General features: G+C 46.2%; 1 protein-coding gene across 5 annotated transcripts in view; it reads left to right on the plus strand.

The window, feature by feature from the left end:
- ascc3 (activating signal cointegrator 1 complex subunit 3) overlaps window positions 1-27,500 on the plus strand; it is a 150,032-nt gene that overhangs the window by 35,622 nt on the left and 86,910 nt on the right. For all 5 annotated transcript variants that reach the window (XM_087837591.1, XM_087837593.1, XM_087837592.1 and 2 more), the window contains exons 9-10: window positions 25,528-25,731; window positions 27,253-27,393. In XM_087837591.1, coding sequence (XP_087693717.1) covers window positions 25,528-25,731; window positions 27,253-27,393 — 345 coding nt within the window. The remainder of the gene's footprint in view (window positions 1-25,527; window positions 25,732-27,252; window positions 27,394-27,500) is intronic.

Genomic DNA, 27,500 nt, shown 5'->3' on the forward strand with positions numbered 1-27,500 from the left:
CGAAGCTTTCTGTCACACTGCAGGAAATGAGTGTAACTGTTACTACTGTCAGCCTTCCTGTCATTCACGCTGTAATGGACGCAGTCACAAACAGGACTGATAGCATGTGTGTCCTGTGACCAACTCATGCATCGATGCTTTAATCACATCAACGCGCCTTTTGTTGTCGTCACGGTTGACCATACTGTGTGTGTGTGCGTGTGTGTGTGTGTGCTTCAGTAGCTGTCAGCTTCAATCTTCATCAGTGTGTCGTTCAGCACTTCACCACTAATCCTTTCATTAGTCACAGAAACAGAGCAGAGTGCCACAGACAGTCTGATCTCCTCCGTTCAGCTTCCTCTGTGTCTGCAACAAGAAGCAGCTCAGAGGAGATTCCAGATATAATCCAACCCCATCCCACACCCGTCTGACTTCTGCTGCTCCAGCCTCAGGTGTGCCACTCCCAGCAGCACCTGCAGGACCTTCAGCATCTGCACGGTCAAACCTCTGCAGGCCTCGTTCTTGCCATACCGCCATAGTCTTCCTCACTGATCGTCACTTCCTTTCTTATCTTCAGCTCAATTTTCTGAATAAAGTCTTTTACATAGAACAGACTCCACCTCACAGAGCAGGAGGAATCCCAGAACTGAGCACGAAGTTGAATAAAAAGTCTGAGAAATAAAACTCTGAATAATAACCACAAACAAAACTATGATTAGTCTGTTTTAGTTCTGATGAACAAAGCTCAGAGGAAGTAAATGAAGTTATTTATTGCTGCCACGTCGACTCTGAGGACTCTCACAGTAAACACAGACGTATCACCGTGTTGTGAGCAGCTTTCTTTATTACTAATCATGAAATACTCACAGGGACGAGATGTTCAGTCGTCACATGTATTGGTTTCGTTGTAGGTGCAGGTGAAGCTTTTATAATCCTCGTCCCTGGTGAACTGACTGTAAGTTGTTGTGTTTTTATATCAGTATTGGTTCTTTGAGGTTGGGGGTGACGAGAGTAAAGACAACGCTGCAGGTCATCTTCTGGTCCCAGCTCACACAGAGCGAGCTGCTCCACCTACAGTGGGGTGGACGCCTCTGTGAACAAGGCAGCGCTGTAACATGCAGCATGTCACCGCTCAGGTTCCCCACGCATGAGCAAAATGACCTGTGGTGACCTCTACCTGACACAGTCACCCTGACCCGAGTGTGTCCTCGGTGTGTAATGTTGTCTGTTAGAGCGAGTGTGTGTCCTCAGTGTGTAACGTGTTGTCTGTTAGAGCGAGTGTGTGTCCTCAGTGTGTAACGTGTTGTCTGTTAGAGCGAGTGTGTGTCCTCAGTGTGTAACGTGTTGTCTGTTAGAGCGAGTGTGTGTCCTCAGTGTGTAACGTGTTGTCTGTTAGAGCGAGTGTGTGTCCTCAGTGTGTAATGTTGTCTGTTAGAGCGAGTGTGTGTCCTCAGTGTGTAACGTGTTGTCTGTTAGAGCGAGTGTGTGTCCTCAGTGTGTAATGTTGTCTGTTAGAGCGAGTGTGTGTCCTCAGTGTGTAATGTGTTGTCTGTTAGAGCGAGTGTGTGTCCTCAGTGTGTAACGTGTTGTCTGTTAGAGCGAGTGTGTGTCCTCAGTGTGTAATGTTGTCTGTTAGAGCGAGTGTGTGTCCTCAGTGTGTAACGTGTTGTCTGTTAGAGCGAGTGTGTGTCCTCAGTGTGTAACGTGTTGTCTGTTAGAGCGAGTGTGTGTCCTCAGTGTGTAACGTGTTGTCTGTTAGAGCGAGTGTGTGTCCTCAGTGTGTAACGTGTTGTCTGTTAGAGCGAGTGTGTGTCCTCAGTGTGTAATGTTGTCTGTTAGAGCGAGTGTGTGTCCTCAGTGTGTAATGTGTTGTCTGTTAGAGCGAGTGTGTGTCCTCAGTGTGTAACGTGTTGTCTGTTAGAGCGAGTGTGTGTCCTCAGTGTGTAATGTTGTCTGTTAGAGCGAGTGTGTGTCCTCAGTGTGTAACGTGTTGTCTGTTAGAGCGAGTGTGTGTCCTCAGTGTGTAACGTGTTGTCTGTTAGAGCGAGTGTGTGTCCTCAGTGTGTAACGTGTTGTCTGTTAGAGCGAGTGTGTGTCCTCAGTGTGTAACGTGTTGTCTGTTAGAGCGAGTGTGTGTCCTCAGTGTGTAACGTGTTGTCTGTTAGAGCGAGTGTGTGTCCTCGGTGTGTAACGTGTTGTCTGTTAGAGCGAGTGTGTGTCCTCAGTGTGTAATGTGTTGTCTGTTAGAGCGAGTGTGTGTCCTCAGTGTGTAACGTGTTGTCTGTTAGAGCGAGTGTGTGTCCTCAGTGTGTAACGTGTTGTCTGTTAGAGCGAGTGTGTGTCCTCAGTGTGTAACGTGTTGTCTGTTAGAGCGAGTGTGTGTCCTCAGTGTGTAATGTGTTGTCTGTTAGAGCGAGTGTGTGTCCTCAGTGTGTAATGTGTTGTCTGTTAGAGCGAGTGTGTGTCCTCAGTGTGTAATGTGTTGTCTGTTAGAGCGAGTGTGTGTCCTCAGTGTGTAACGTGTTGTCTGTTAGAGCGAGTGTGTGTCCTCAGTGTGTAACGTGTTGTCTGTTAGAGCGAGTGTGTGTCCTCAGTGTGTAATGTTGTCTGTTAGAGCGAGTGTGTGTCCTCAGTGTGTAACGTGTTGTCTGTTAGAGCGAGTGTGTGTCCTCGGTGTGTAATGTTGTCTGTTAGAGCGAGTGTGTGTCCTCAGTGTGTAACGTGTTGTCTGTTAGAGCGAGTGTGTGTCCTCAGTGTGTAACGTGTTGTCTGTTAGAGCGAGTGTGTGTCCTCAGTGTGTAATGTTGTCTGTTAGAGCGAGTGTGTGTCCTCAGTGTGTAACGTGTTGTCTGTTAGAGCGAGTGTGTGTCCTCAGTGTGTAACGTGTTGTCTGTTAGAGCGAGTGTGTGTCCTCAGTGTGTAATGTGTTGTCTGTTAGAGCGAGTGTGTGTCCTCAGTGTGTAACGTGTTGTCTGTTAGAGCGAGTGTGTGTCCTCAGTGTGTAATGTGTTGTCTGTTAGAGCGAGTGTGTGTCCTCAGTGTGTAATGTTGTCTGTTAGAGCGAGTGTGTGTCCTCAGTGTGTAACGTGTTGTCTGTTAGAGTGTGTGTGTCCTCAGTGTGTAATGTGTTGTCTGTTAGAGCGAGTGTGTGTCCTCAGTGTGTAATGTGTTGTCTGTTAGAGCGAGTGTGTGTCCTCGGTGTGTAACGTGTTGTCTGTTAGAGCGAGTGTGTGTCCTCGGTGTGTAATGTGTTGTCTGTTAGAGCGAGTGTGTGTCCTCAGTGTGTAATGTGTTGTCTGTTAGAGGGAGTGTGTGTCCTCAGTGTGTAATGTGTTGTCTGTTAGAGCGAGTGTGTGTCCTCAGTGTGTAACGTGTTGTCTGTTAGAGCGAGTGTGTGTCCTCAGTGTGTAATGTTGTCTGTTAGAGCGAGTGTGTGTCCTCAGTGTGTAATGTGTTGTCTGTTAGAGCGAGTGTGTGTCCTCAGTGTGTAACGTGTTGTCTGTTAGAGCGAGTGTGTGTCCTCAGTGTGTAATGTGTTGTCTGTTAGAGCGAGTGTGTGTCCTCGGTGTGTAATGTTGTCTGTTAGAGCGAGTGTGTGTCCTCGGTGTGTAATGTTGTCTGTTAGAGCGAGTGTGTGTCCTCGGTGTGTAACGTGTTGTCTGTTAGAGCGAGTGTGTGTCCTCGGTGTGTAACGTGTTGTCTGTGAGAGCGAGTGTGTGTCCTCAGTGTGTAATGTGTTGTCTGTTAGAGCGAGTGTGTGTCCTCAGTGTGTAACGTGTTGTCTGTTAGAGCGAGTGTGTGTCCTCAGTGTGTAACGTGTTGTCTGTTAGAGCGAGTGTGTGTCCTCGGTGTGTAATGTTGTCTGTTAGAGCGAGTGTGTGTCCTCAGTGTGTAACGTTGTCTGTTAGAGCGAGTGTGTGTCCTCAGTGTGTAACGTGTTGTCTGTTAGAGCGAGTGTGTGTCCTCAGTGTGTAACGTGTTGTCTGTTAGAGCGAGTGTGTGTCCTCAGTGTGTAATGTTGTCTGTTAGAGCGAGTGTGTGTCCTCAGTGTGTAACGTGTTGTCTGTTAGAGCGAGTGTGTGTCCTCGGTGTGTAATGTTGTCTGTTAGAGCGAGTGTGTGTCCTCAGTGTGTAATGTGTTGTCTGTTAGAGCGAGTGTGTGTCCTCAGTGTGTAATGTGTTGTCTGTTAGAGCGAGTGTGTGTCCTCAGTGTGTAATGTGTTGTCTGTTAGAGCGAGTGTGTGTCCTCAGTGTGTAATGTGTTGTCTGTTAGAGGGAGTGTGTGTCCTCAGTGTGTAATGTGTTGTCTGTTAGAGCGAGTGTGTGTCCTCAGTGTGTAATGTGTTGTCTGTTAGAGGGAGTGTGTGTCCTCAGTGTGTAATGTGTTGTCTGTTAGAGCGAGTGTGTGTCCTCAGTGTGTAATGTGTTGTCTGTTAGAGGGAGTGTGTGTCCTCAGTGTGTAACGTGTTGTCTGTTAGAGCGAGTGTGTGTCCTCAGTGTGTAACGTGTTGTCTGTGAGAGCGAGTGTGTGTCCTCAGTGTGTAACGTGTTGTCTGTTAGAGCGAGTGTGTGTCCTCGGTGTGTAATGTGTTGTCTGTGAGAGCGAGTGTGTGTGTCCTCGGTGTGTAACGTGTTGTCTGTTAGAGCGAGTGTGTGTCCTCGGTGTGTAATGTTGTCTGTTAGAGCGAGTGTGTGTCCTCGGTGTGTAACGTGTTGTCTGTTAGAGGGAGTGTGTGTCCTCAGTGTGTAATGTTGTCTGTTAGAGCGAGTGTGTGTCCTCGGTGTGTAACGTGTTGTCTGTTAGAGCGAGTGTGTGTCCTCGGTGTGTAACGTGTTGTCTGTTAGAGCGAGTGTGTGTCCTCAGTGTGTAACGTGTTGTCTGTGAGAGCGAGTGTGTGTGTCCTCGGTGTGTAACGTGTTGTCTGTTAGAGCGAGTGTGTGTCCTCGGTGTGTAATGTTGTCTGTTAGAGCGAGTGTGTGTCCTCGGTGTGTAACGTGTTGTCTGTTAGAGGGAGTGTGTGTCCTCAGTGTGTAACGTGTTGTCTGTTAGAGGGAGTGTGTGTCCTCAGTGTGTAATGTTGTCTGTTAGAGCGAGTGTGTGTCCTCGGTGTGTAACGTGTTGTCTGTTAGAGCGAGTGTGTGTCCTCGGTGTGTAATGTGTTGTCTGTTAGAGCGAGTGTGTGTCCTCAGTGTGTAATGTGTTGTCTGTTAGAGCGAGTGTGTGTCCTCGGTGTGTAATGTTGTCTGTTAGAGCGAGTGTGTGTCCTCAGTGTGTAACGTGTTGTCTGTTAGAGCGAGTGTGTGTCCTCAGTGTGTAACGTGTTGTCTGTTAGAGCGAGTGTGTGTCCTCAGTGTGTAACGTGTTGTCTGTTAGAGCGAGTGTGTGTCCTCAGTGTGTAACGTGTTGTCTGTTAGAGCGAGTGTGTGTCCTCAGTGTGTAATGTGTTGTCTGTTAGAGCGAGTGTGTGTCCTCAGTGTGTAATGTGTTGTCTGTTAGAGCGAGTGTGTGTCCTCAGTGTGTAACGTGTTGTCTGTTAGAGCGAGTGTGTGTCCTCGGTGTGTAATGTTGTCTGTTAGAGCGAGTGTGTGTCCTCAGTGTGTAATGTGTTGTCTGTTAGAGCGAGTGTGTGTCCTCGGTGTGTAACGTGTTGTCTGTTAGAGTGTGTGTGTCCTCGGTGTGTAATGTTGTCTGTTAGAGGGAGTGTGTGTCCTCAGTGTGTAACGTGTTGTCTGTTAGAGTGTGTGTGTCCTCGGTGTGTAATGTGTTGTCTGTTAGAGCGAGTGTGTGTCCTCAGTGTGTAATGTGTTGTCTGTTAGAGCGAGTGTGTGTCCTCAGTGTGTAACGTGTTGTCTGTTAGAGTGTGTGTGTCCTCGGTGTGTAACGTGTTGTCTGTTAGAGTGTGTGTGTCCTCGGTGTGTAACGTGTTGTCTGTTAGAGTGTGTGTGTCCTCGGTGTGTAACGTGTTGTCTGTTAGAGCGAGTGTGTGTCCTCAGTGTGTAACGTGTTGTCTGTTAGAGCGAGTGTGTGTCCTCAGTGTGTAACGTTGTCTGTTAGAGCGAGTGTGTGTCCTCAGTGTGTAACGTGTTGTCTGTTAGAGCGAGTGTGTGTCCTCGGTGTGTAACGTGTTGTCTGTTAGAGCGAGTGTGTGTCCTCAGTGTGTAATGTGTTGTCTGTTAGAGCGAGTGTGTGTCCTCAGTGTGTAACGTGTTGTCTGTTAGAGCGAGTGTGTGTCCTCAGTGTGTAACGTGTTGTCTGTTAGAGCGAGTGTGTGTCCTCAGTGTGTAACGTTGTCTGTTAGAGCGAGTGTGTGTCCTCAGTGTGTAACGTGTTGTCTGTTAGAGCGAGTGTGTGTCCTCGGTGTGTAACGTGTTGTCTGTTAGAGCGAGTGTGTGTCCTCAGTGTGTAACGTTGTCTGTTAGAGCGAGTGTGTGTCCTCGGTGTGTAACGTGTTGTCTGTTAGAGCGAGTGTGTGTCCTCGGTGTGTAACGTGTTGTCTGTTAGAGCGAGTGTGTGTCCTCGGTGTGTAATGTGTTGTCTGTTAGAGCGAGTGTGTGTCCTCAGTGTGTAATGTGTTGTCTGTTAGAGCGAGTGTGTGTCCTCAGTGTGTAATGTGTTGTCTGTTAGAGCGAGTGTGTGTCCTCAGTGTGTAATGTGTTGTCTGTTAGAGCGAGTGTGTGTCCTCGGTGTGTAACGTGTTGTCTGTTAGAGCGAGTGTGTGTCCTCGGTGTGTAATGTGTTGTCTGTTAGAGCGAGTGTGTGTCCTCGGTGTGTAACGTGTTGTCTGTTAGAGCGAGTGTGTGTCCTCGGTGTGTAATGTGTTGTCTGTTAGAGCGAGTGTGTGTCCTCAGTGTGTAATGTGTTGTCTGTTAGAGCGAGTGTGTGTCCTCGGTGTGTAACGTGTTGTCTGTTAGAGCGAGTGTGTGTCCTCGGTGTGTAATGTGTTGTCTGTTAGAGCGAGTGTGTGTCCTCGGTGTGTAACGTGTTGTCTGTTAGAGCGAGTGTGTGTCCTCGGTGTGTAATGTGTTGTCTGTTAGAGCGAGTGTGTGTCCTCAGTGTGTAATGTGTTGTCTGTTAGAGCGAGTGTGTGTCCTCGGTGTGTAACGTGTTGTCTGTTAGAGTGTGTGCTCTGATAAAGCACACGACTACAACAGGAGTCACTATGTTAGAAATGAATGGAGCTGCACAACACAGCGCAGTGTGACAGCACAGGAAGTGAAACCATGCGTAGTTTCATGGTTTATGTTAAACAGTCTCATCTCCAGCTAACTGTCCTTCCTCTGTCCTTCCTCTGTCCTCCCTCTGTCCTTCCTCTGTCCTCCCTCTGTCCTCCCTCTGTCCTTCCTCTGTCCTCCCTCTGTCCTCCCTCTGTCCTTCCTCTGTCCTCCCTCTGTCCTTCCTCTGTCCTTCCTCTGTCCTCCCTCTGTCCTTCCTCTGTCCTCCCTCTGTCCTCCCTCTGTCCTTCCTCTGTCCTCCCTCTGTCCTCCCTCTGTCCTTCCTCTGTCCTCCCTCTGTCCTCCCTCTGTCCTCCCTCTGTCCTTCCTCTGTCCTCCCTCTGTCCTCCCCGTCTCTCTCAGGCTCTGAATCCATCAACTCCTCATCTCCTTCCTTTCTACACTTTCTTCACGTGTTAGCACATTTCACACTCCAGCTGTGCTGCACATCCTTTCCAGCTTCACCTCCGACTAACCAGCTGACAGAAAGTGTCCAGTCTGCTTTGCCACCCACCACACTCTTGACTGTATGTCCAGCACTCCTGTCCACTCCTCACTGTCCCGGAGCCTCGACTCCTCCCTGAACTCTGTGCAGCATCTTTCTTCACCGTTTAATCCTCGTTTTCACCATGGCTTGTTATTATGCAGTTATTACACAGATTAGGATCTACTGTTGCCAGCTACATTCCTGATCTCTTTCAGATTTTACCTTCTGATATAGATGTGCTCCACCTGTGTGCTCCACCTGTGTGCTCCACCTGTGTGCATCGCCCGCTCTTCCCTCTTCTTGAAGTTCATGTTTTCCAGTCTTTTCTGTCATTTTCACAAAGTTCATTGTCGTCTGTCCTTCAGTATTTGTCTTCCTAACACCGACCCATCATCATCCCCATCATCTCTTCCCTTCATCTGCTTCCACGCTCTGTCTCACCCTGCTCCATCAACAAAAGAAGACTTTTCCATTGCTTAGACAGATGAACGTGCAGCTGAATCAGAGATGGAGCCACGATACCACGTCACTGATCAGGTGTAGAGCTGTAGTGCAGTAAGTGTGCAGTGGGAGTGGTGCTGTAGTGTTGAAGTTGTACCTTAAGCTCAGACTTAGTGCGATGCTGCAGATCAGATGAGCAGCTCTTCAGCGTGCAGGCAGATAACGAGTGAAAGCTGCCCAGCAGCGTCTTAAGGCAGAGCGTTGTTGGATTCAGCTCCTCCATCCTGCTGAGTGTAGTTTCCACTTTCACAAAGACCAGCAGCGGCTGCAGCGGCTGCAGCATTAAAGGTGACGCTTTAATCCATCGAGCTCTAAACGTTGTGCACACGTTCAGCTCCCTGTTGTTGTACGCTGGCACCAAATAAATAAGATTGAATTGAACGGAGTCATTTAGCTGTTAATTACTGTGAAGTATTTGGACGCGTCAGCCTGTACAGCTAAACGAAACACAAAGTTATTTCTGAATCGTGTCCCTGCTCCACCCCTGCCCCCCTCAGTTTCTCTGGCAGGTTTCTTTCCTCTTTCACTTCCTGTGTAACTGATCTGCATCGATATGGAGGCTCTGCTGCTGAGCGATGTGAATTAGCCTGAGTCAAGCAGCGGCTCTATTCATTAACGTAAGCCTGGGCGACTGTGGAACAAAGTGCCTCGCTGCTGAGGCGCCAGCACACAATGCCTAATACGTCTTTATTTGCTATTAGGACGGCTTTGAAAGGGAGAGTCTGACGCTGCCGCTTCCTTCCAGTTTACTCCGCTGCCGTTCGTCATTTATTGAAAGCTGTAATGGGAAATGGGGCTGGCATTCCTTTTAACAGTGTGAAACATTAAAAGTGAGGAATTTATTAAGGTGCTTTTCAGCGAATGAATCAGGGTCTCCGTATCCTGCACTGCCACCGCGGTAAAAGCCTTCCTAATTGGTCCAAATAGATATGTGGTGTGCTGAGCGAGTGCCAGTCAAACATGTAGAGAAACTCCAGCTTCTGCTGGCTGATTTACAGCAGCTGAAGCTTGGATACGGAGGCCAGTATTGACACACACATGGCCTAAGCTGCTAATTGGTAGGAATTCACTCAGGCTGCTAACACATTCTGAGAAAATGACATGCTCCCACAGGGAAAAGGTCTGTGGAGGGATAAGGATTAAGGAACACAGAAAGCTTTGCTCTTTAGCAGCTGAAGGAGAGTGTGGGCTGGTTGAAAGGCATAAGTAATGAATGCCCCCACCCCCCCACCGCATATCATTCTGCTGCCTGATACTCGACGAACTGGCATTATGGCTCATTTAAATGTTTTCTTAATGAATGCAGTATATTTAAACAGACCAGATTCATATTACAGTGCAGATTCTCCTCCAACAGGCTGGAAGCTATTTATATCTCAAAAAGTGAGTTCATGCATTGCTGATGCAAAGTTTTATCCTAATGGAAACACTGAAGGCTTTGTGAAGACGTTCTAGATGCTGAACAATCTGCAGCGGTGCACTAATAATAATAATAATAATGGATTGGATTTATATAGCGCTTTTCTAGACCCTCAAAGCGCTTTACAATTCCACTATTCATTCACTCTAACATTCACACACTGGTGGAGGCAGCTACAGTTGTAGCCACAGCTGCCCTGGGGCTGACTGACAGAAGCGAGGCTGCCATATCGCACCATCGGCCCCTCTGGCCAACACCAGTAGGTGAAGTGTCTTGCCCAAGGACACAACGACCGAGACTCCGGTTACAAGACGAACTCCCAACTCTTTGAGCCACGATCACCCCTACAACAGGTAGCTGCTCTCATTGTGATTGTTTATGTTTAAGTTTTTTTTTTTTGCTGGTTTTTAGTTGTTTTTTGTCTGTTTGGGAGCTGACACGGTCACATGGAGATGGGTTGTGGGGGAGTAACAGGAGGAGAAGCTGCAGAGAGGCGTGTAAGACTGCAACTCTGGATAGTCACATTTTGGGGGGTTTAATAAATTTGGATAGAAATGAGAGCTGCTCCATCCAAGGTGGGATGTTGTCTCTCCTAACAAGACCAGGTTTCCTCCTGAGAGTTTATCCTCACTGAATTAACATTTACATGTAGAAGACTCCCTTGACAGGGAGTTTGGAGCATGGACTGGTACCTCTGTTCAAAATGTTACAGTCAGTGTAATGTACATCACCACAGCAGTCGTATTATAATCAGGGCTGGATCTCTTCATCACTGTTTTCGTCACTCAGATCCTCCGTCAGTAAACCCAGACTCTTTAAGCAGATGTTTCACAGACTTTGTCCTCTGCAGCTGATGTAATCAAAGGCGACTGTTGGAAAATTTATTATGAGTATATATGGAGTGGAGTGATTCATTTATCTTTAATGATAGTAAAAAAATCATTTAGCACATGACACCCCACTCCCCTGAACAGTTTCTTTTTATCCACGACTCAGACTGGAAGGTTCGTCCAAACACCTGGAAAGATATAGTTAGAGACGTCAGATGAAGGTTTAGTGTCGGGTATTTTCAGACATCTGATGGTAGCAGGTGAGCAGTGCCGTTGTCATTCCAGTACACATGCCATTACCGCTTTCACTCAAAATCCTTTGATTCTACTGACGTGACAGCCTGCCCCCTCCTTTCCTATGCAGGAGGCAGCGTCTAAGCACAGGCATGCAAAGATGAGGCAGAACTGAACAGCCCGCCATCCATAATTAATCCACCTTGATTGCATTTTCTAATCCAGTTTGGATGTGGTTCCCCACAGCACACACACACGTGGTCTCTAACTTTTCTTAGACTTGATTTAAGACATCTTTGAGGTTTAACACATTCACAGTCTGGTTTGGTGATGTGAGAGCACGCACAAATACAGTACACTACATCTATATACTATACACCGTATACTATATCCATATACTATATATGGTATATATGGTAGGCTATCAGCAGCTTCTGCAGCTCCATCAACAAACATTTGAGGAGGGGGCATTGGCTTACAGATGAAAGAGGGTGCTGTTAAAACAGCGCTATTGTTAAAACTGCTTCTATTAACTTTCTCCTTGTAAAAACGATCGCCGATGGGCTCAGCCTATCAGCGATATATTGGATATATTCGTCCAATCACCATATCTACACTGTATATGAGTGTAGACTTGTATATAGGTAAAGCATGTATGGACTGTATAACGTCCAATTTCAGATGTCAACTTTTAAATAATGGAATTTAAAATAAGGTGGTAGAACAGCAGAAGTCTAAAGTTCATCCAAAAATTGTGCAGACATGGAGACGCTTTTCTTCTCTCTTGTTATTTCACTTTTATTTACATGTTTGAAGTAAAATTCTTCTGTCGAAGAAAAGCTCCTGATTTTCTTAGACAGAAGCTTATTTCAGAAGCTTATTTCAGGAGGAGATGAGAAGTGTAAAACGTCTCTTCTGGTCTGATCAGTCAAAATGAGCAGTTGTGTTTAAAAGTCATGTGCACGTGGACCCGCGCTCCTGGACCTGTGCACGTGGACCTGTGCACATGGACCTGCGCACCTGGACCTGTGCACGTGGACTTGCGCTCCTGGACCTGTGCACGTGGACCTGCGCTCCTGGACCTGTGCACGTGGACCTGTGCACGTGGACCCGCGCTCCTGGAGCTGTGCACATGGACCTGTGCACATGGACCTGTGCACGTGGACTTGCGCTCCTGGAGCTGTGCACATGGACCTGTGCACATGGACCTGTGCACGTGGACCCGCGCTCCTGGACCTGTGCACGTGGACCTGCGCTCCTGGACCTGCGCTCCTGGGCCTGCGCACGTGGACCTGTGCACGTGGACCTTTGCTCCTGGACCTGTGCACGTGGACCTTTGCTCCTGGACCTGTGCACGTGGACCTTTGCTCCTGGACCTGTGCACGTGGACCTGCGCTCCTGGACCTGTGCACGTGGACCTTTGATCCTGGACCTGTGCACGTGGACCTGTGCACGTGGACCTTTGCTCCTGGACCTGCGCACGTGGACCTGTGCACGTGGACCTGTGCACGTGGACCTTTGATCCTGGACCTGTGCACGTGGACCTTTGCTCCTGGACCTGTGCACCTGGACCTTTGCACGTGGACCTTTGATCCTGGACCTGTGCACGTGGACCCGCGCTCCTGGACCTGTGCACGTGGACCTTTGATCCTGGACCTGTGCACGTGGACCTTTGCTCCTGGACCTGTGCACGTGGACCTTTGCTCCTGGACCTTTGCTCCTGGACCTGTGCACCTGGACCTTTGCTCCTGGACCTTTGCTCCTGGACCTGTGCACGTGGACCTTTGATCCTGGACCTGTGCACGTGGACCTTTGATCCTGGACCTGTGCACGTGGACCTTTGCTCCTGGACCTGTGCACGTGGACCTTTGCACACACACACACATTCATACAGCAGTCTGTTCTCCTTTAAGTGGGTGCAGACACACACACACTCTGATTGATGCATTGCAGACAATTTGAGGTTCAGTGTCTTGCCAAAGGGCACTTTGTCCTGCAAACTGGATTAAACAGGAACAATCTAATGAGTTTTTGATTGGCCCACTCTACCTCCTCAGTCGCAGCCTCGTCCTCGTATGCTGCATCTTGTTGGCTGAAGAGGAGAGTTACCATCCACACCAGTAGGAATAATGTGTGTAATGGCAACGGCCGCATTAAAGCTGTAAATGTGTTCTATACGCCATGCGTGTTTTGCTGTTATATGTGGCGTGTACACATACCACTGTTAGTGTTCAGTGTTGACATTGATAGGATGTGTTGGTTCATGGTTTTTGGGCTCACAAGCCTCTTTGCTACTTCAGCAAGTGCTTCTGGATCCAGTGATGGATTACCTCACTGTTTGCTATCTCCATCATACTCCTAGCTCTCCATCTCCCTTGTTTGTGCCCTCTTCTTTCTGCTGCTGCTCTGCAGGGAAATGAATGGACCCCCTATTTGCTGCATCTGCATCTCACTCTAACGCTACCTGCGGGGAGAGTTGTTGTGCATGTGTGTGCTTCCCGAGACTCGGGAATTGATGGTGTGTGTGTTTCTGAGTGTGTCTGGCCAGGTCATTTAGTACTCTATATGCAGGCTTGGAACAGGCTGATAAGCTGTTTGCAAAAACTGGCAATTAAAAGTTGATCAGGCTGTCAATTCAAATGGAATGAAATGGAACCAGAAAGTAATTAAAAGGATGGCATGAAAATGACAACAATTATATCTCTTAGCTTCCCATTACCAATGCACACAGGAATTTAATTAGTTTAGCAGCTTATATGGGCTCATATGGTGAGCTTATACAGTAAATGCACAATAACACTAAAAGGCAGCCACCGGACACACAAACACTGATGGCTGTTGTCTATAAGGCACTTTGGCCCCTGCTTTCATATTAAACCCACACAGAGAGAGGTAACACATGTCACATGCAGATATGCTGACTTTTGAACTGTTGCTGGTGGACCATTAATGCAGTCTATGTGGGTACAATTAGTGTGCTTTAAGCAGCAGTGGATTGGTGGAATATTCCCAGTCCTCCCAGTTTCCCATATGGCCATAGACTGCATTTGCTGTGTTAATGAGCCTGTCAGTTTTTATCCTGCTCAGCAAGGTCCAGAATGGCCACCTTCAGCAGCACCGACTGTGTGCGTGCAGCGTTTTCACACATGTGATTCTGTATAGAGACTTTTTTCTTCTTCATATGAAGCCAAAGATTGCTCATAGCCCGAGGAGCTTCATATTGGAGAAAATGTTGATTCCTGTAGGATCCAGCTGGGCTTTAAGATTGGTTCTGCCCCAGACTCAAACAGCTGCTCTCATTAGAAACTTTATTTAACCCTGCTGCTGAAAGCTTGACCACAGATGTGTGTGCTCTATATTTGCCAGCTGGGATCTGCAGAGCTCTGCCTCTGGATTTTTAAAGTGCCCAATGCCGAGTGCAGCCGGGAACTTTTATTTGTGATGATGCAGACTGATTTCCAACGAAACGAAAAGTTATTGTCTTGGTGTGCGTTGGTAATAAAGCATTGTTGTCACGTCTGTGTTTTGGTGTACGTTGGTAATAAAGCATCGTTGTCACGTCTGTGTTTTGGTGTGCCTTGGTAATAAAGCATGGTTGTCACGTCTGTGTTTTGGTGTGCGTTGGTAATAAAGCATGGTTGTCACGTCCGTGTTTTGGTCTGCGTTGGTAATAAAGCATGGTTGTCACGTCTGTGTTTTGGTGTGCGTTGGTAATAAAGCATGGTTGTCACGTCTGTGTTTTGGTGTGCGTTGGTAATAAAGCATTGTTGTCACGTCCGTGTTTTGGTGTGCGTTGGTAATAAAGCGTCGTTGTCACGTCCGTGTTTTGGTGTGCGTTGGTAATAAAGCATGGTTGTCAATTCTGTGTTTTGGTGTGCGTTGGTAATAAAGCATGGTTGTCACGTCTGTGTTTTGGTCTGCGTTGGTAATAAAGCATGGTTGTCACGTCCGTGTTTTGGTGTGCGTTGGTAATAAAGCGTTGTTGTCACGTCTGTGTTTTGGTGTGTGTTGGTAATAAAGCATGGTTGTCACGTCCGTGTTTTGGTGTGCCTTGGTAATAAAGCATGGTTGTCACGTCCGTGTTTTGGTGTGCGTTGGTAATAAAGCATGGTTGTCACGTCTGTGTTTTGGTGTGCGTTGGTAATAAAGCATGGTTGTCACGTCCGTGTTTTGGTGTGCGTTGGTAATAAAGCGTCGTTGTCACGTCCGTGTTTTGGTGTGCGTTGGTAATAAAGCATGGTTGTCAATTCTGTGTTTTGGTGTGCGTTGGTAATAAAGCATGGTTGTCACGTCTGTGTTTTGGTCTGCGTTGGTAATAAAGCATGGTTGTCACGTCCGTGTTTTGGTGTGCGTTGGTAATAAAGCGTTGTTGTCACGTCTGTGTTTTGGTGTGTGTTGGTAATAAAGCATGGTTGTCACGTCCGTGTTTTGGTGTGCCTTGGTAATAAAGCATGGTTGTCACGTCTGTGTTTTGGTGTACGTTGGTAATAAAGCGTCGTTGTCACGTCTGTGTTTTGGTCTGCGTTGGTAATAAAGCATGGTTGTCACGTCCGTGTTTTGGTCTGCGTTGGTAATAAAGCATGGTTGTCACGTCCGTGTTTTGGTCTGCGTTGGTAATAAAGCATGGTTGTCACGTCCGTGTTTTAGTCTGCGTTGGTAATAAAGCATGGTTGTCACGTCCGTGTTTTGGTCTGCGTTGGTAATAAAGCATGGTTGTCACGTCCGTGTTTTGGTCTGCGTTGGTAATAAAGCATGGTTGTCACGTCCGTGTTTTGGTGTGCGTTGGTAATAAAGCGTGGTTGTCACGTCCGTGTTTTGGTCTGCGTTGGTAATAAAGCGTGGTTGTCACGTCCGTGTTTTGGTGTGCGTTGGTAATAAAGCGTGGTTGTCACGTCCGTGTTTTGGTGTGCGTTGGTAATAAAGCGTGGTTGTCACGTCCGTGTTTTGGTGTGCGTTGGTAATAAAGCGTGGTTGTCACGTCCGTGTTTTGGTGTGCCTTGGTAATAAAGCATGGTTGTCACGTCCGTGTTTTGGTCTGCGTTGGTAATAAAGCATGGTTGTCACGTCCATGTTTTGGTGTGCGTTGGTAATAAAGCATGGTTGTCACGTCTGTGTTTTGGTCTGCGTTGGTAATAAAGTGTTGCTGTCACGTCCGTGTTTTGGTCTGCGTTGGTAATAAAGCGTCGTTGTCACGTCCGTGTTTTGGTCTGCGTTGGTAATAAAGCGTCGTTGTCACGTCCGTGTTTTGGTCTGCGTTGGTAATAAAGCGTCGTTGTCACGTCCGTGTTTTGGTGTGCGTTTGTAATAAAGCATCGTTGTGGTCTCAGAGATTTGTTTGTAGCAAAAACAAAACAGGCTGCCACAGTCCTGTACTCCAAAGATGTATCTGGGGAAAGGAGAATAAATGACCTGTTGGCACTGAATGTGTTTTATTTGACTTTCCACTTGATAAAGTCTTCTCAACTCCTGTCGGCTTAATTAACTTGGCCTGTCGGCTTAATTAACTTGGCATCTTTCCTGGCAATGTCAGTTTGACTCTTTGGCTCCAATTCTGCTTTCTGTTGCTGTGACTTAATGTCACAATGATGAGGTCTAACTGATGGACTGTCTGTCTTAACTGCTAGCATTTCTTAGTTGACTAACAAAGTAGTGTAAAACTGAGAGAATCCAGTTCAAATCTGAGGACCAATAAATGGACAATTTCAAACGCTGTATAAACAAAAGCATCTAAAACCATTAGTGTCTTATTATTCCTCCTAGGACCTGGCGTCCACATATGTGGACATTACATTTTGGGTTGTCTAGACCAAAATACTAAATTTTTCTCTGCAAGGGCCTGATATCCACCTACAGGTCCCAATCAGCCCAAATAGCAAAGAGAAATTAAAAATGCATGCTGTGGAAGAGTTCCGGTCTGAGGAGGTTAACCCTTTAAGACCGGTCGGAGCGGGCACGCTCCGTTTTGCGTAACTATTTTTAAACCCCTGTAGAATTGCAACCACGTAAACTAGCGCAATAATTTTTTTTGCATATGAAACCGGAGGAGTTGTACTTACATCTTATGCCATCAGCTTGTCCTCGGTCACAGTTTCCTTCCACATATAGCTTTGCAAAAACTGTATTAAAACCACTTGCAGCAACAAAAACATAATATTCCAGAAACAGGCTTTGCTGATCCGATCAGCTGTTCATAACACTTCCTACGTTGGAATAGACGCCAGCGCGAACTATCACGTGTCCGTCATTACCTGGCCGAAACCGGAAGTGTCATCATTTTTGCAGAAAATGTAGTTCTTTACCTTCGGGGCCTTATAAGCCTACACTGGTGTTTTTAAAAGTTATGTTTGACTTTATGGTTTTCAGTATAGTTTCTGGGATGCTTAGAACTCAAACTGCATTGCTGGAAATAGTTTATTTTGATGCACATGCTGTTTTCTTTGCATCAAATTAGCATTATAATATTTATCTTCGTTTTTCCTGCAGTAGATAAAAATTGGTGTATTTCAAAAATAAAACTATGAAAACACTCAAAATTTCCCGTGGTTGGAAACTGTGCAACCTTTTTGTATTTACAATTTTGAGGGATAAGCCTCTTAAATTTCTCTCACTAAAAATATATGTAAAAAAAAAACAAAAAAAGATTTTCATATGATGTAATTACTATGGGCTTAATGCAGACATATTATTAAAATTTGGGCTGCACATTGTACTCAACACAGGAGATGAAAAACATTTAAAGTAAAGATGTTAAGTATGACATGAAAGCAAGTTACTACAAAAAATAGATTTGCAGCATTTTTCTATAAAGATGACGCTGTGCAGCGCCATCTGGTGGCATAACAACAAAAAATTAGATGGAATGACCAATACATCTGGTACCAACCTGTGACGAGTAGTCGACCAGCCGCACACATCTGTACTGTTACCAGCTTAGCTTAATACTTGATTGTTTCTGGTCATCCGAAGAACTTCCTGCCACCATGTGATGAATGTTTACGTGGGGCTGAGCACTCAACGTTTATAACACAGTTTTAGCACCTCGTGATAGACTTGGTTAATTTGAACTGAGAGTCAAATATTCTAATATTCAGACACATGTGGATAAGTATGCTCTGTGTGTGTGGCTCGTTCTATGGCACACAGCTTGTTTACATGAGATTAGATGTAGAAAACAGGAAAGTAAACTCGGTGCAGGTCACCCAGTTAAAGAGCCGGTATGACAGTAGAGTTCACTGCTTCTGCTTATAGTCAAACCAACACGACAACTTTCATATATGAAAAATGTGATTGGAGGCTTTGATCAACAGCAGGTTGTGTTGATTGGCCAAAGTCACTAACCTCCATTACTATAATAGTTTTACATCCATTTTGTCATTAAACAAATGAAAATCTCTGCATGCCAAACTTTAAAACACCGCCCCTTCTGGCGTGTTCGGAGCACGTCGTGTCCAGCTCTCGGTCCAGTCTCCGCCTGCTACAGTTCTTAATGAGGAAGACAAAGCTTTGTTACAGCTGGCTAATGCACACTGCATTTTATAGTAACTACCTCCCCACAACGTTGGTATCACACCCTTGAGACATGCTATGGCAGGCACAGCTGGATCTCCAATTGGAAGATGCGCGTGCATACATTAACATAACAATGTATCTGCAGAGGTTTTAAAGAGAGAGTAAAAGCACTAAAGATTTTCAAAGATCATTAAATTATGACAACTTTGTGTTTACAACATGTAAGCTTTACCTCAAGGTGAATACTGGGGCGGGCATGCATTTGCATTAATTAGCATCTTTAAGAAGTGTGGGGACACTGCCGTTTCATTACAACAGAAGAAGTCGATAAATCAAAAAGAGGACTGGGCGCTGGAGCGATCGTTAAGAGTCTGTGGTGGTCACCGAGCCACAGGACGGAGTGCGAGGGTGCTCTCCTAAAGCTTAATTATAAAGTGAATATTCATAAGTCAGAGTGCAGTATCCAGGTGGAATAAGACTGAGAACACCATTCAGTCACTGTACTTCTCACTTTGATGAAAATGTGTTTTGCCAACACAAACACTTACCTTTACTACTGGGGTCATGGAGGGAGGAGTTTCATGTTACATCTGTAGAAACGCCAACACCTGGGAGACACGGGGTCGTAGCTGCACTCCTCCCAACAGATTCCTCTGATGTCTGCTGGAGCCACTCAGGTAACCATACCTGTCAATGCTCATTTTACCATTGGGACCACTGGGGACCTTCCACACCTGCTCCGCTTCAGCTCCCAGTACCACTTCCTGATGTTCCCAGAGGATTCCCACAGATGTCACTGCTGTGGTTCCTTGTCAAACACCGCTGTCTTGTTGGTTGGCCAGTATCTGCTCTGGGTCACAGGACCTTCAGATGTGTCTCCCAGCAGGAGTTTGGTCCTGCTGGTCTCACAGTCCTGGTGTACTGGTCTATGAACCAGTAGCTGGTGCTTCTGAGCTGCACTGATGCACTCACTCGTATGTGCCTACTCAGCTTGGCTGCTTTGATGCCTGAGGGCGAAGCGTCCATGTGGTGGAGAGGCAGATAATCATCTGGTAGTTTGGGGTTTCTGCACTCTGAGGTTGACCTCCACTTAAGATAAAGGTCAAAGGTCAACTTTTTGGAAAATTACGTAGGATTTTCAAATTTATACCAGGAGGGTTAGCAGAGACGGCCGCAGTATTGTTGAATCTTACATTTGCTTCATTTGCACATTTGCTGTGATCAGTGTTGGGACGGTTACTTTTAAATGTATTCCACTACAGATTACAGATTACAGATTACATGCCCCAAAATGTATCCTGTAACGTATTCCGTTACGTTACTCAATGAGAGTAACGTATTCTGAATACTTTGGATTACTTAATATATTATCATGCTGTTTACAACTACATGAATGTACTATTGCTGTGATTTATTACTGTTACTGAAGGTCCGCGGCTCCGAACCGTAGTAAAGGGACCTCTGGCTAATACGGTGGGTTCGTGTCGGCTCGTAGCTGAAAACTAGCTTTACTTTGTTGTCTGGGTCAACTTTGCTAGCAGAGACAGAGAGAGGCGTTGAAAGGCTGCTGCAACAGAACTTATTGTTTTTGGAGGAAAACACGAACACGGTGTACAGTCGAGTCTTAATAGCTTACTTACAACTGGGCTTCACTGCCCATGAGGCTGCATTTTTACAGCTATGTCTGTAACACTGAGCCTATTTTTTATATTAAATAATTTTTTGAACAATAATTTTTAAAAATATTTCTTCACGTCATTATGCGGCAGCAAGTAGAGGTGACATGGGCCGCGAGATTGCGACACAGGCGTTTGAGCCTCTTAATGCGTGTTTTGTTTGGGGCGTGGAAACCAAAAACAGAGAGGGCATAGCCGAACATATGAAACAGGAAAAGACCGCCATGTAATCCATTTATTTCAACAAAGTAACTGTATTCTAAATACCACCTTTTTAAACGGTAACTGTAACTGAATACCGTCACTCATATATTGCATGTTTGCGTTACTCCCCAACACTGACTGTGACGCAGTCACATCTGTATTATTTTAACTGAACCAACCGTGTCAAAGCAAACTGTTTATTCACACTGCACAGCTGTTTGCTTGCACTTGTATTTATTGTTCAGTAAATAGATATACATGGAAAGCCTGTGACAGACCCTATCACAGCTGGGATAGGCTCCGTGTCCAGCTGGGCTCTGGTAGCTCACACTGACCAGTGTCAGTGTGAGCTACCAGAGCTACCAGAGTGATGATATTATTATGTTAATTAGTCCCGGTTAATAACTCTGGCCCAAAATGTCCAACTGTCACACGTAAGCATCCACAGCTACACCGGTGTCCTCAGCACAAGCCTGTGGGCCCCCACCCTACCTCGCTGAAACCTCAGCCACTTACTGCTCCCAGCTTAAGTGGACTCTAATAAAGTTGCTCTTTGATGCATTAATAACTTCTTCTTCCCTTCTGGGCTGCGGGGCCAACTTCCGAACAGCACTCTGCATATCCTTGCCTGACATGCACATCTTTAATTATTTTTTTTCTGTGAGGGTTGGATTGAAACGAGGGGAACTGGAAAGTGATGACATATTTCTAATGAATCCTTGAAAAAATAATACTGCTGTCTAAGCTTAAGGCATCCTGCAGAAGCCTTAGAGAGAGAAGTGGAGCACAGAAGAAAGGAGGAGCACTCCAAGTTTATTATCTGCAATGGTCAGCTGGCTCACTGAGAATTATGTTATTAGAATTCTATCATTCTATTTCAATTCAATTTAATTCTATTTTATTTATACAGCGCCAACAACAGCAGTCGCCTCTGGTGCTTTATATTGTAAGGTAGAATAATACACAATAATACATCCAGAGAACAATCAAATGACCCCCTGTGAGCAAATACTTTGGTGTTCCTCAACATCACCCAGCCATCCTGTTTCCCCGGCTGCTTGGGGCAGGCTCCCGGGCAGCTAGCGGGGCCTACGCTGCCTTCAGCTGCACCGGCTACAGGGGCCTGGCTAGCTTCAGGTGTATCAATTCAGTAATCCTGGCCGCCAGAGCTGCAGATATGCTACATTTATTACAAGTATCATTACTGCTAAAGGAGGCCGAGGAGTAGCTAACATCTGACACAATTCAGCCTGCCCCAGGGCAGCTGTGGCTACAACTGTAGCCTCCACCAGTGTGTGAATGTGAGAGTGGATGAATAGTGGAATTGTAAAGCGCTTTATCAATGCAAACCATTATTATTATTATTATTATTATTACAATGAGCAGGAAAGTGCAGGAGGGACAGGTGAAGAGGCCATGCTGCTAGCGAGTCGGCTACGAGCTAAGCTAAGCTAGTGAACCAGTAAAGACACAGTGAGTGAAAACTTTGGCTATAAGTTAGGGAGTGAGTACACAGAGAGTGTGCTTCGGATGATGACACCAGGTCACCGTGTCACACATCACAATCCTTTTATACAGGATCTGAGATGCTGTCAGTGTGTCGTCACATCCCTGTGTGGGTCTGGGACAGTGGCTTTTACGCCCTATGATCATCTCATTTGCACTTCATAACCGTGTTTTCAGGAAGCATTCTCACTGCTGACAGTGACCCACAGGCTGAGGATCTTTATCACTCTCAGCTTAAAGTCACTGTTTAAAATCATTATTATTATTGTGTGTGTAAAATGTGTGTGTCTGTGTGTGTTTGTAGTGTGTGATTTGTTTGTTCTTGTAAAAGTCACATCCATGAGAGGATACGGTTTTATTCACATTTCTCGTGGTTGCTTTTCTAGAAGGAAAAGCCTCACCTGTGTGTGTGTGTGTGTGTGTGTGTGTGTGTGTGTCCTTCAGTGGCCGTTTCTTATCAGAGGCAGATTGAGGGCCATCACCCACACTGTGTTGCCATGGTGAAGGACAGAGGCAGGTTGAGTGACAGCTCGTCTCAGCACTCGTCCTTCCTGCTTTTTAATTTTCCAGTTTGTGTTCACACTGAGTCACTGACACGGCTGTAGCTGATCACCTGTCTGTAGTCTGTCAGGAGTCTGCAGCACGCTTCTGTCATAAAAAATGCAGTTACCAGTGAGGGCGACTGCACTGAATAGTTGGCATTGGCCCAGATCTAGTTGCCAAGGGCAACCAGGCAACCAGTCCAGAGCTGCGTCAGTACCTACCAGGGTTTGTTGTACAGGTACGGCCCTAAGTCTGTATTTAGTTTAACGGCACGACCAGAATCTGCTCAGTTTGTCTGAACCCAAACTACCACAAGAATCACAGTCACAGTGGGGTTATCACAGTGGGGGTATCACAGTGGGCTGGATTCAAATAGCCTGCCTTTTATTTAGCAGAAAGTTGACCTGCAGAATTATTCAGCGCACATGCATTATGAATTCAGATTTTAACATTAAATATACATGGGTGTTGCCAGTTTATTTGATGGAGAATATGTGTATGGTGGTTTTGTGCTGACAGTAGAAAAGCAACGTCTTCTGGCACACGCGGTGCCCGTCAGTCACGACAGAACGCCACGTCTCAGATTCATGGCCTGTATGTGCAGAAGCTTCACGTCTGCACAGACGTGATGGAACAAGTGCAGCACGGTGATTCTGTTGGTCTCTTCAAAAGAAATTCAAATTGTATTTGTCACACACACACAACCATACACAGTATGACATGGGGGTGAAATGCTTGTAGCTGTACAATGCCCGACCGTTAAATGACAGAAAAAAAGTTTTACAGTATTTACAATTTACAGGTTACTACAAAATTTACAAATTAACTTAGAAATTTACAGTAAAAAAATGTGCAAATAGCAGAAAGAGCTTATAAAGATTATAAATTATAGGATTATAGGATTATAGGAAGTGTGTGGTGGTGCGTGTGGTGATGTGATGTGTGGGAGAGTCCAGTCCTACACCTGGTTCAGGGCCTGAATAGTCTGGAGGAAGAAGCTCCTCCTCATTCTCTCTGTTTTGGCCTTAAGGGAGCAGAAGCGCTTCCCAGACCTCAACAGTGAGAAGAGTCCATTGTTGGGATGGGAGAGGTCCATCATAATCTTCCTAGCTTTGGACTTGCACCGCTTGGTGTAGATGGACAGCAGGTCAGGGAGCTCTGATTGAATGATGTTCGGCTGAGCGCACCACTCTTTGCAGATCTCGTCTGTCCTGCTTGGTGCTGTTCCCAAACCAGGTGCAGATGTTTGCCGTCAGGACGCTCTCGATGGTGCAGCAGTAGAAGTTCTTGAGCACCTTCAGTGGCAGATGGAAGTCTCTAAGTCTTCTGAGGAAGAAGAGACGCTGACGGGCTTTCTTAACCAGAAATGACAAACGACATACATGTGATAGCTGACATCAGTGAATTAGCAGCAGCATTGTTGCTTTATTATTACTCAGCCACATGGATCATGTTGATGCATGGATATCAATTCAATGTAATCGGACCATGTTATATCTAAACATGGGCAGCACCTCATCAGTCAGTGTGCTAACATTTTATTGAAAATAGAAAGTTCAGAAGTATTCACACTGTGTGTGAAAGTCCTGTGAGCTCCACTGCAGCCAGCTCAGACTGCACAGGCGAACCTGTAGCCTCTGTGCTTCAGTGTGTTAGTGAGTCCCAGTATAGCATATAGTCCCAGTATAGCATATAGTCCCAGTATAGCATATAGTCCCAGTATAGCATATGGTCCCAGTATAGCATATGGTCCCAGTATAGCGTATAGTCCCAGTATAGCGTATAGTCCCAGTATAGCGTATGGTCCCAGTATAGCGTATAGCCCCAGTATAGCATATAGTCCCAGTATAGCATATGGTCCCAGTATAGCGTATAGTCCCAGTATAGCGTATAGTCCCAGTATAGCATATGGTCCCAGTATAGCGTATAGTCCCAGTATAGCATGTAGCCCCAGTATAGCATATGGTCCCAGTATAGCGTATAGTCCCAGTATAGCGTATAGTCCCAGTATAGCGTATGGTCCCAGTATAGCGTATGGTCCCAGTATAGCATATGGTCCCAGTATAGCATATAGTCCCAGTATAGCATATAGTCCCAGTATAGCATACAGTCCCAGTATAGCATATAGCCCCAGTATAGCATATAGTCCCAGTATAGCATATAGTCCCAGTATAGCATACGGTCCCAGTATAGCATACGGTCCCAGTATAGCATACGGTCCCAGTATAGCATATGGTCCCAGTATAGCATATAGTCCCAGTATAGCATATAGTCCCAGTATAGCATACAGTCCCAGTATAGCATATAGTCCCAGTATAGCATATAGTCCCAGTATAGCATACAGTCCCAGTATAGCATATAGTCCCAGTATAGCATATAGTCCCAGTATAGCATACGGTCCCAGTATAGCATACGGTCCCAGTATAGCATACGGTCCCAGTATAGCATACGGTCCCAGTATAGCATATAGTCCCAGTATACAGTCCCAGTATAGCATACGGTCCCAGTATAGCGTATGGTCCCAGTATAGCATACGGTCCCAGTATAGCATACGGTCCCAGTATAGCGTATGGTCCCAGTATAGCGTATGGTCCCAGTATAGCATATGGTCCCAGTATAGCATATGGTCCCAGTATAGCATATGGTCCCAGTATAGCATATGGTCCCAGTACAGCATATAGTCCCAGTATAGCATACGGTCCCAGTATAGCGTATGGTCCCAGTATAGCATACGGTCCCAGTATAGCATACGGTCCCAGTATAGCGTATGGTCCCAGTATAGCGTATGGTCCCAGTATAGCATACGGTCCCAGTATAGCGTATGGTCCCAGTATAGCATACGGTCCCAGTATAGCATACGGTCCCAGTATAGCGTATGGTCCCAGTATAGCGTATGGTCCCAGTATAGCATACGGTCCCAGTATAGCGTATGGTCCCAGTATAGCGTATGGTCCCAGTATAGCATACGGTCCCAGTATAGCGTATGGTCCCAGTATAGCATACAGTCCCAGTACAGCATATAGTCCCAGTATAATAGTCCCAGTATAGCATATAGTCCCAGTATACAGTCCCAGTATAGCATATAGTCCCAGTATAAGTGTCGTGGTGAAGACTTTCCTCAGTGTTCAAAAGGTGCTTATTTGTTACAAAGTGATAAAATGATACAATGACTGTTAGCGTCTACATTCCTGTTGCATATCAAAGGGTGTGAGCTTGTGTGTGAGGGGGGCAGGGGGCGTGGCCTCTTATGTCCACGCCCACTACAGCACACATGTGGGTTGCGTCTCCTGTGTCTTTGCTTCTGTGGTTTTGTGTTTGTTTGACAGACTCTGTGTGCTGACACAAAGTAACACAGCACTGCTGATCACACATATGAACACGTGGTTTTCAGGGGTCATAATTCTTGTGCTTGTCTTATTTCCACAGATTGGGCAGCTGGTGTTCAAGGGCATGAAGCGCCTGAACAGGATTCAGTCCATAGTGTTCGAGACGGCCTACAACACCAATGAGAACCTGCTGATCTGCGCTCCAACCGGTGCTGGCAAGACCAACATCGCCATGCTGACAGTCCTCCATGAAATCCGTCAGCACTTGCAGCCCGGTGGCGTCATTAAGAAAGATGAATTCAAGGTGCGATGCACACATCAGCTGCACTTATTAGTGCTGTTTATGCTGAGATGGCTGTAGTATACTGATCTGTCAAGGAAAGATGACTTTGTGATAACTGCTTCCTGTTTGTAGTGTCACTCCGGCTCGGAGCCTTTGAACGCGAGTCCCGGAGATTCAGTTTGCTCCCTGGTGAAATTTCACACGAGCCCTGCAGGGATTCAGATCACTCGCTGAGATTTCAGGCAGGGAGCTAATAGGACTGCTCTGATAGGTTGAAGTCAAGGGGAGCTGCAGTTATGGGACTTCTTTAAGATGCTTCGTTTGTTCGGTTGATGTGAACAGTTTCCATGTTGTTTAACTGCAGTAATGATGTTTCCCTGGATTGTGTTGTGAGTCTGAAAGGATCTGATGCTGAATACTAAAGCAGTCAGTCTAACGGTACCACCTCACGCTGTCACTGCTGAGAAGGAAACGAGCGAAAAGCATCAACAGACAGGAAGTGTAAGGGGCACCGCCCACCAAACCATCACTCTGACAGGTACCAAAGCAGGTTCAGGGTGTAGTTCTGACTTTGGGTCGAGTGTTCCCTTAACTCTTGTGAGAGGTGTACGTTATTACAATCAGCCAATGGCGTTTCAGGGATGGGAAACTGCAGAGTGAAGCAGTTTGACGGTGAGTTTACACCTACACCTACAGCTGTTACAGTTCACATCTAACGTGCCCACTGAGGGACTAAGTGTAACTTTGTTACATGTTACAGAGATGTGATGTTTCATGAAACAGCCTTTGTATCAAAGGTTGATGCTAAATGCTTTTTAAACATGTGCATTCACAGAAATGAGCTAATCAGCCTCATGTTCACACACCGACGCGGTTTATGTATGAATGCGAGCAAAGAGAACGTCTCTGCTGTTTTCTTCAGAGGCTGAAGCTGAGCAGAGGACTGAGTGATGATTTGTTATCAGATTTGATTGGTGAATAATGATGACCTCATTATTATGAGCCCACCTGAGCAAACAATAGTGTCCTCAGATGCAGAGATCAGCTGTTTCAGATTTCCAGAATAATGGCAGAAACATAATAAAACAGTTTCACTTTAAAGGCACACGGCGCTCGAGTCTCTGCAGCTCATCTGTCAGTGCTGGTTTAGAGAAGATCACGGTGGTCAAAATGACAAATGGCAACAGTTGGAAACAGACTCTGAAACACTGGCAGTGTTGACAGCTCGGTCTGAAAGCACTGGTCTCAAACCCAGTGTCAGATCCACACACACATCAATAATGCAGACGGTCTTTGTTCTGTGTGTAAAGCTCGCACAAACACAGCAGTGACAAAAGCTGCTTTTCATACATCACCATTACATTTTCTCCATGCGAGTGCTGTGACATTTCACAATAAACTGATTTGTGCTGGTAGCTGGGCAACAAATGATCCTGCCCCTCTCTGCTCGTTTATCACCACAGTGTCCTTTCAGCCCGTCTACAACCTTGCTCCGCTCTCTCTTCCCCGCTCGCACTCATGTCCACGCCGCTCTCTCTGCAGATCGTATACGTGGCTCCGATGAAAGCCTTGGCGGCTGAGATGACGAACTACTTTGGTAAGAGGCTGGAGCCCCTGGGCATCACCGTGAAGGAACTGACTGGAGACATGCAGCTGAGCAAAGGAGAGATCCTCCGAACACAGGTACACACACACACACACACACACACACACACACACACACACACACAGACGCACGCACACACAGACGCACACACATGCACACACACACACACACACACACGCGCGCG

The sequence above is a fragment of the Neolamprologus brichardi genome, unplaced genomic scaffold (assembly GCF_056152115.1).
Source record: "Neolamprologus brichardi isolate AB-2024 unplaced genomic scaffold, ASM5615211v1 NODE_ptg000036l+_length_2141236_cov_1, whole genome shotgun sequence".
Classification (NCBI taxonomy): Eukaryota; Metazoa; Chordata; class Actinopteri; order Cichliformes; family Cichlidae; genus Neolamprologus; species Neolamprologus brichardi.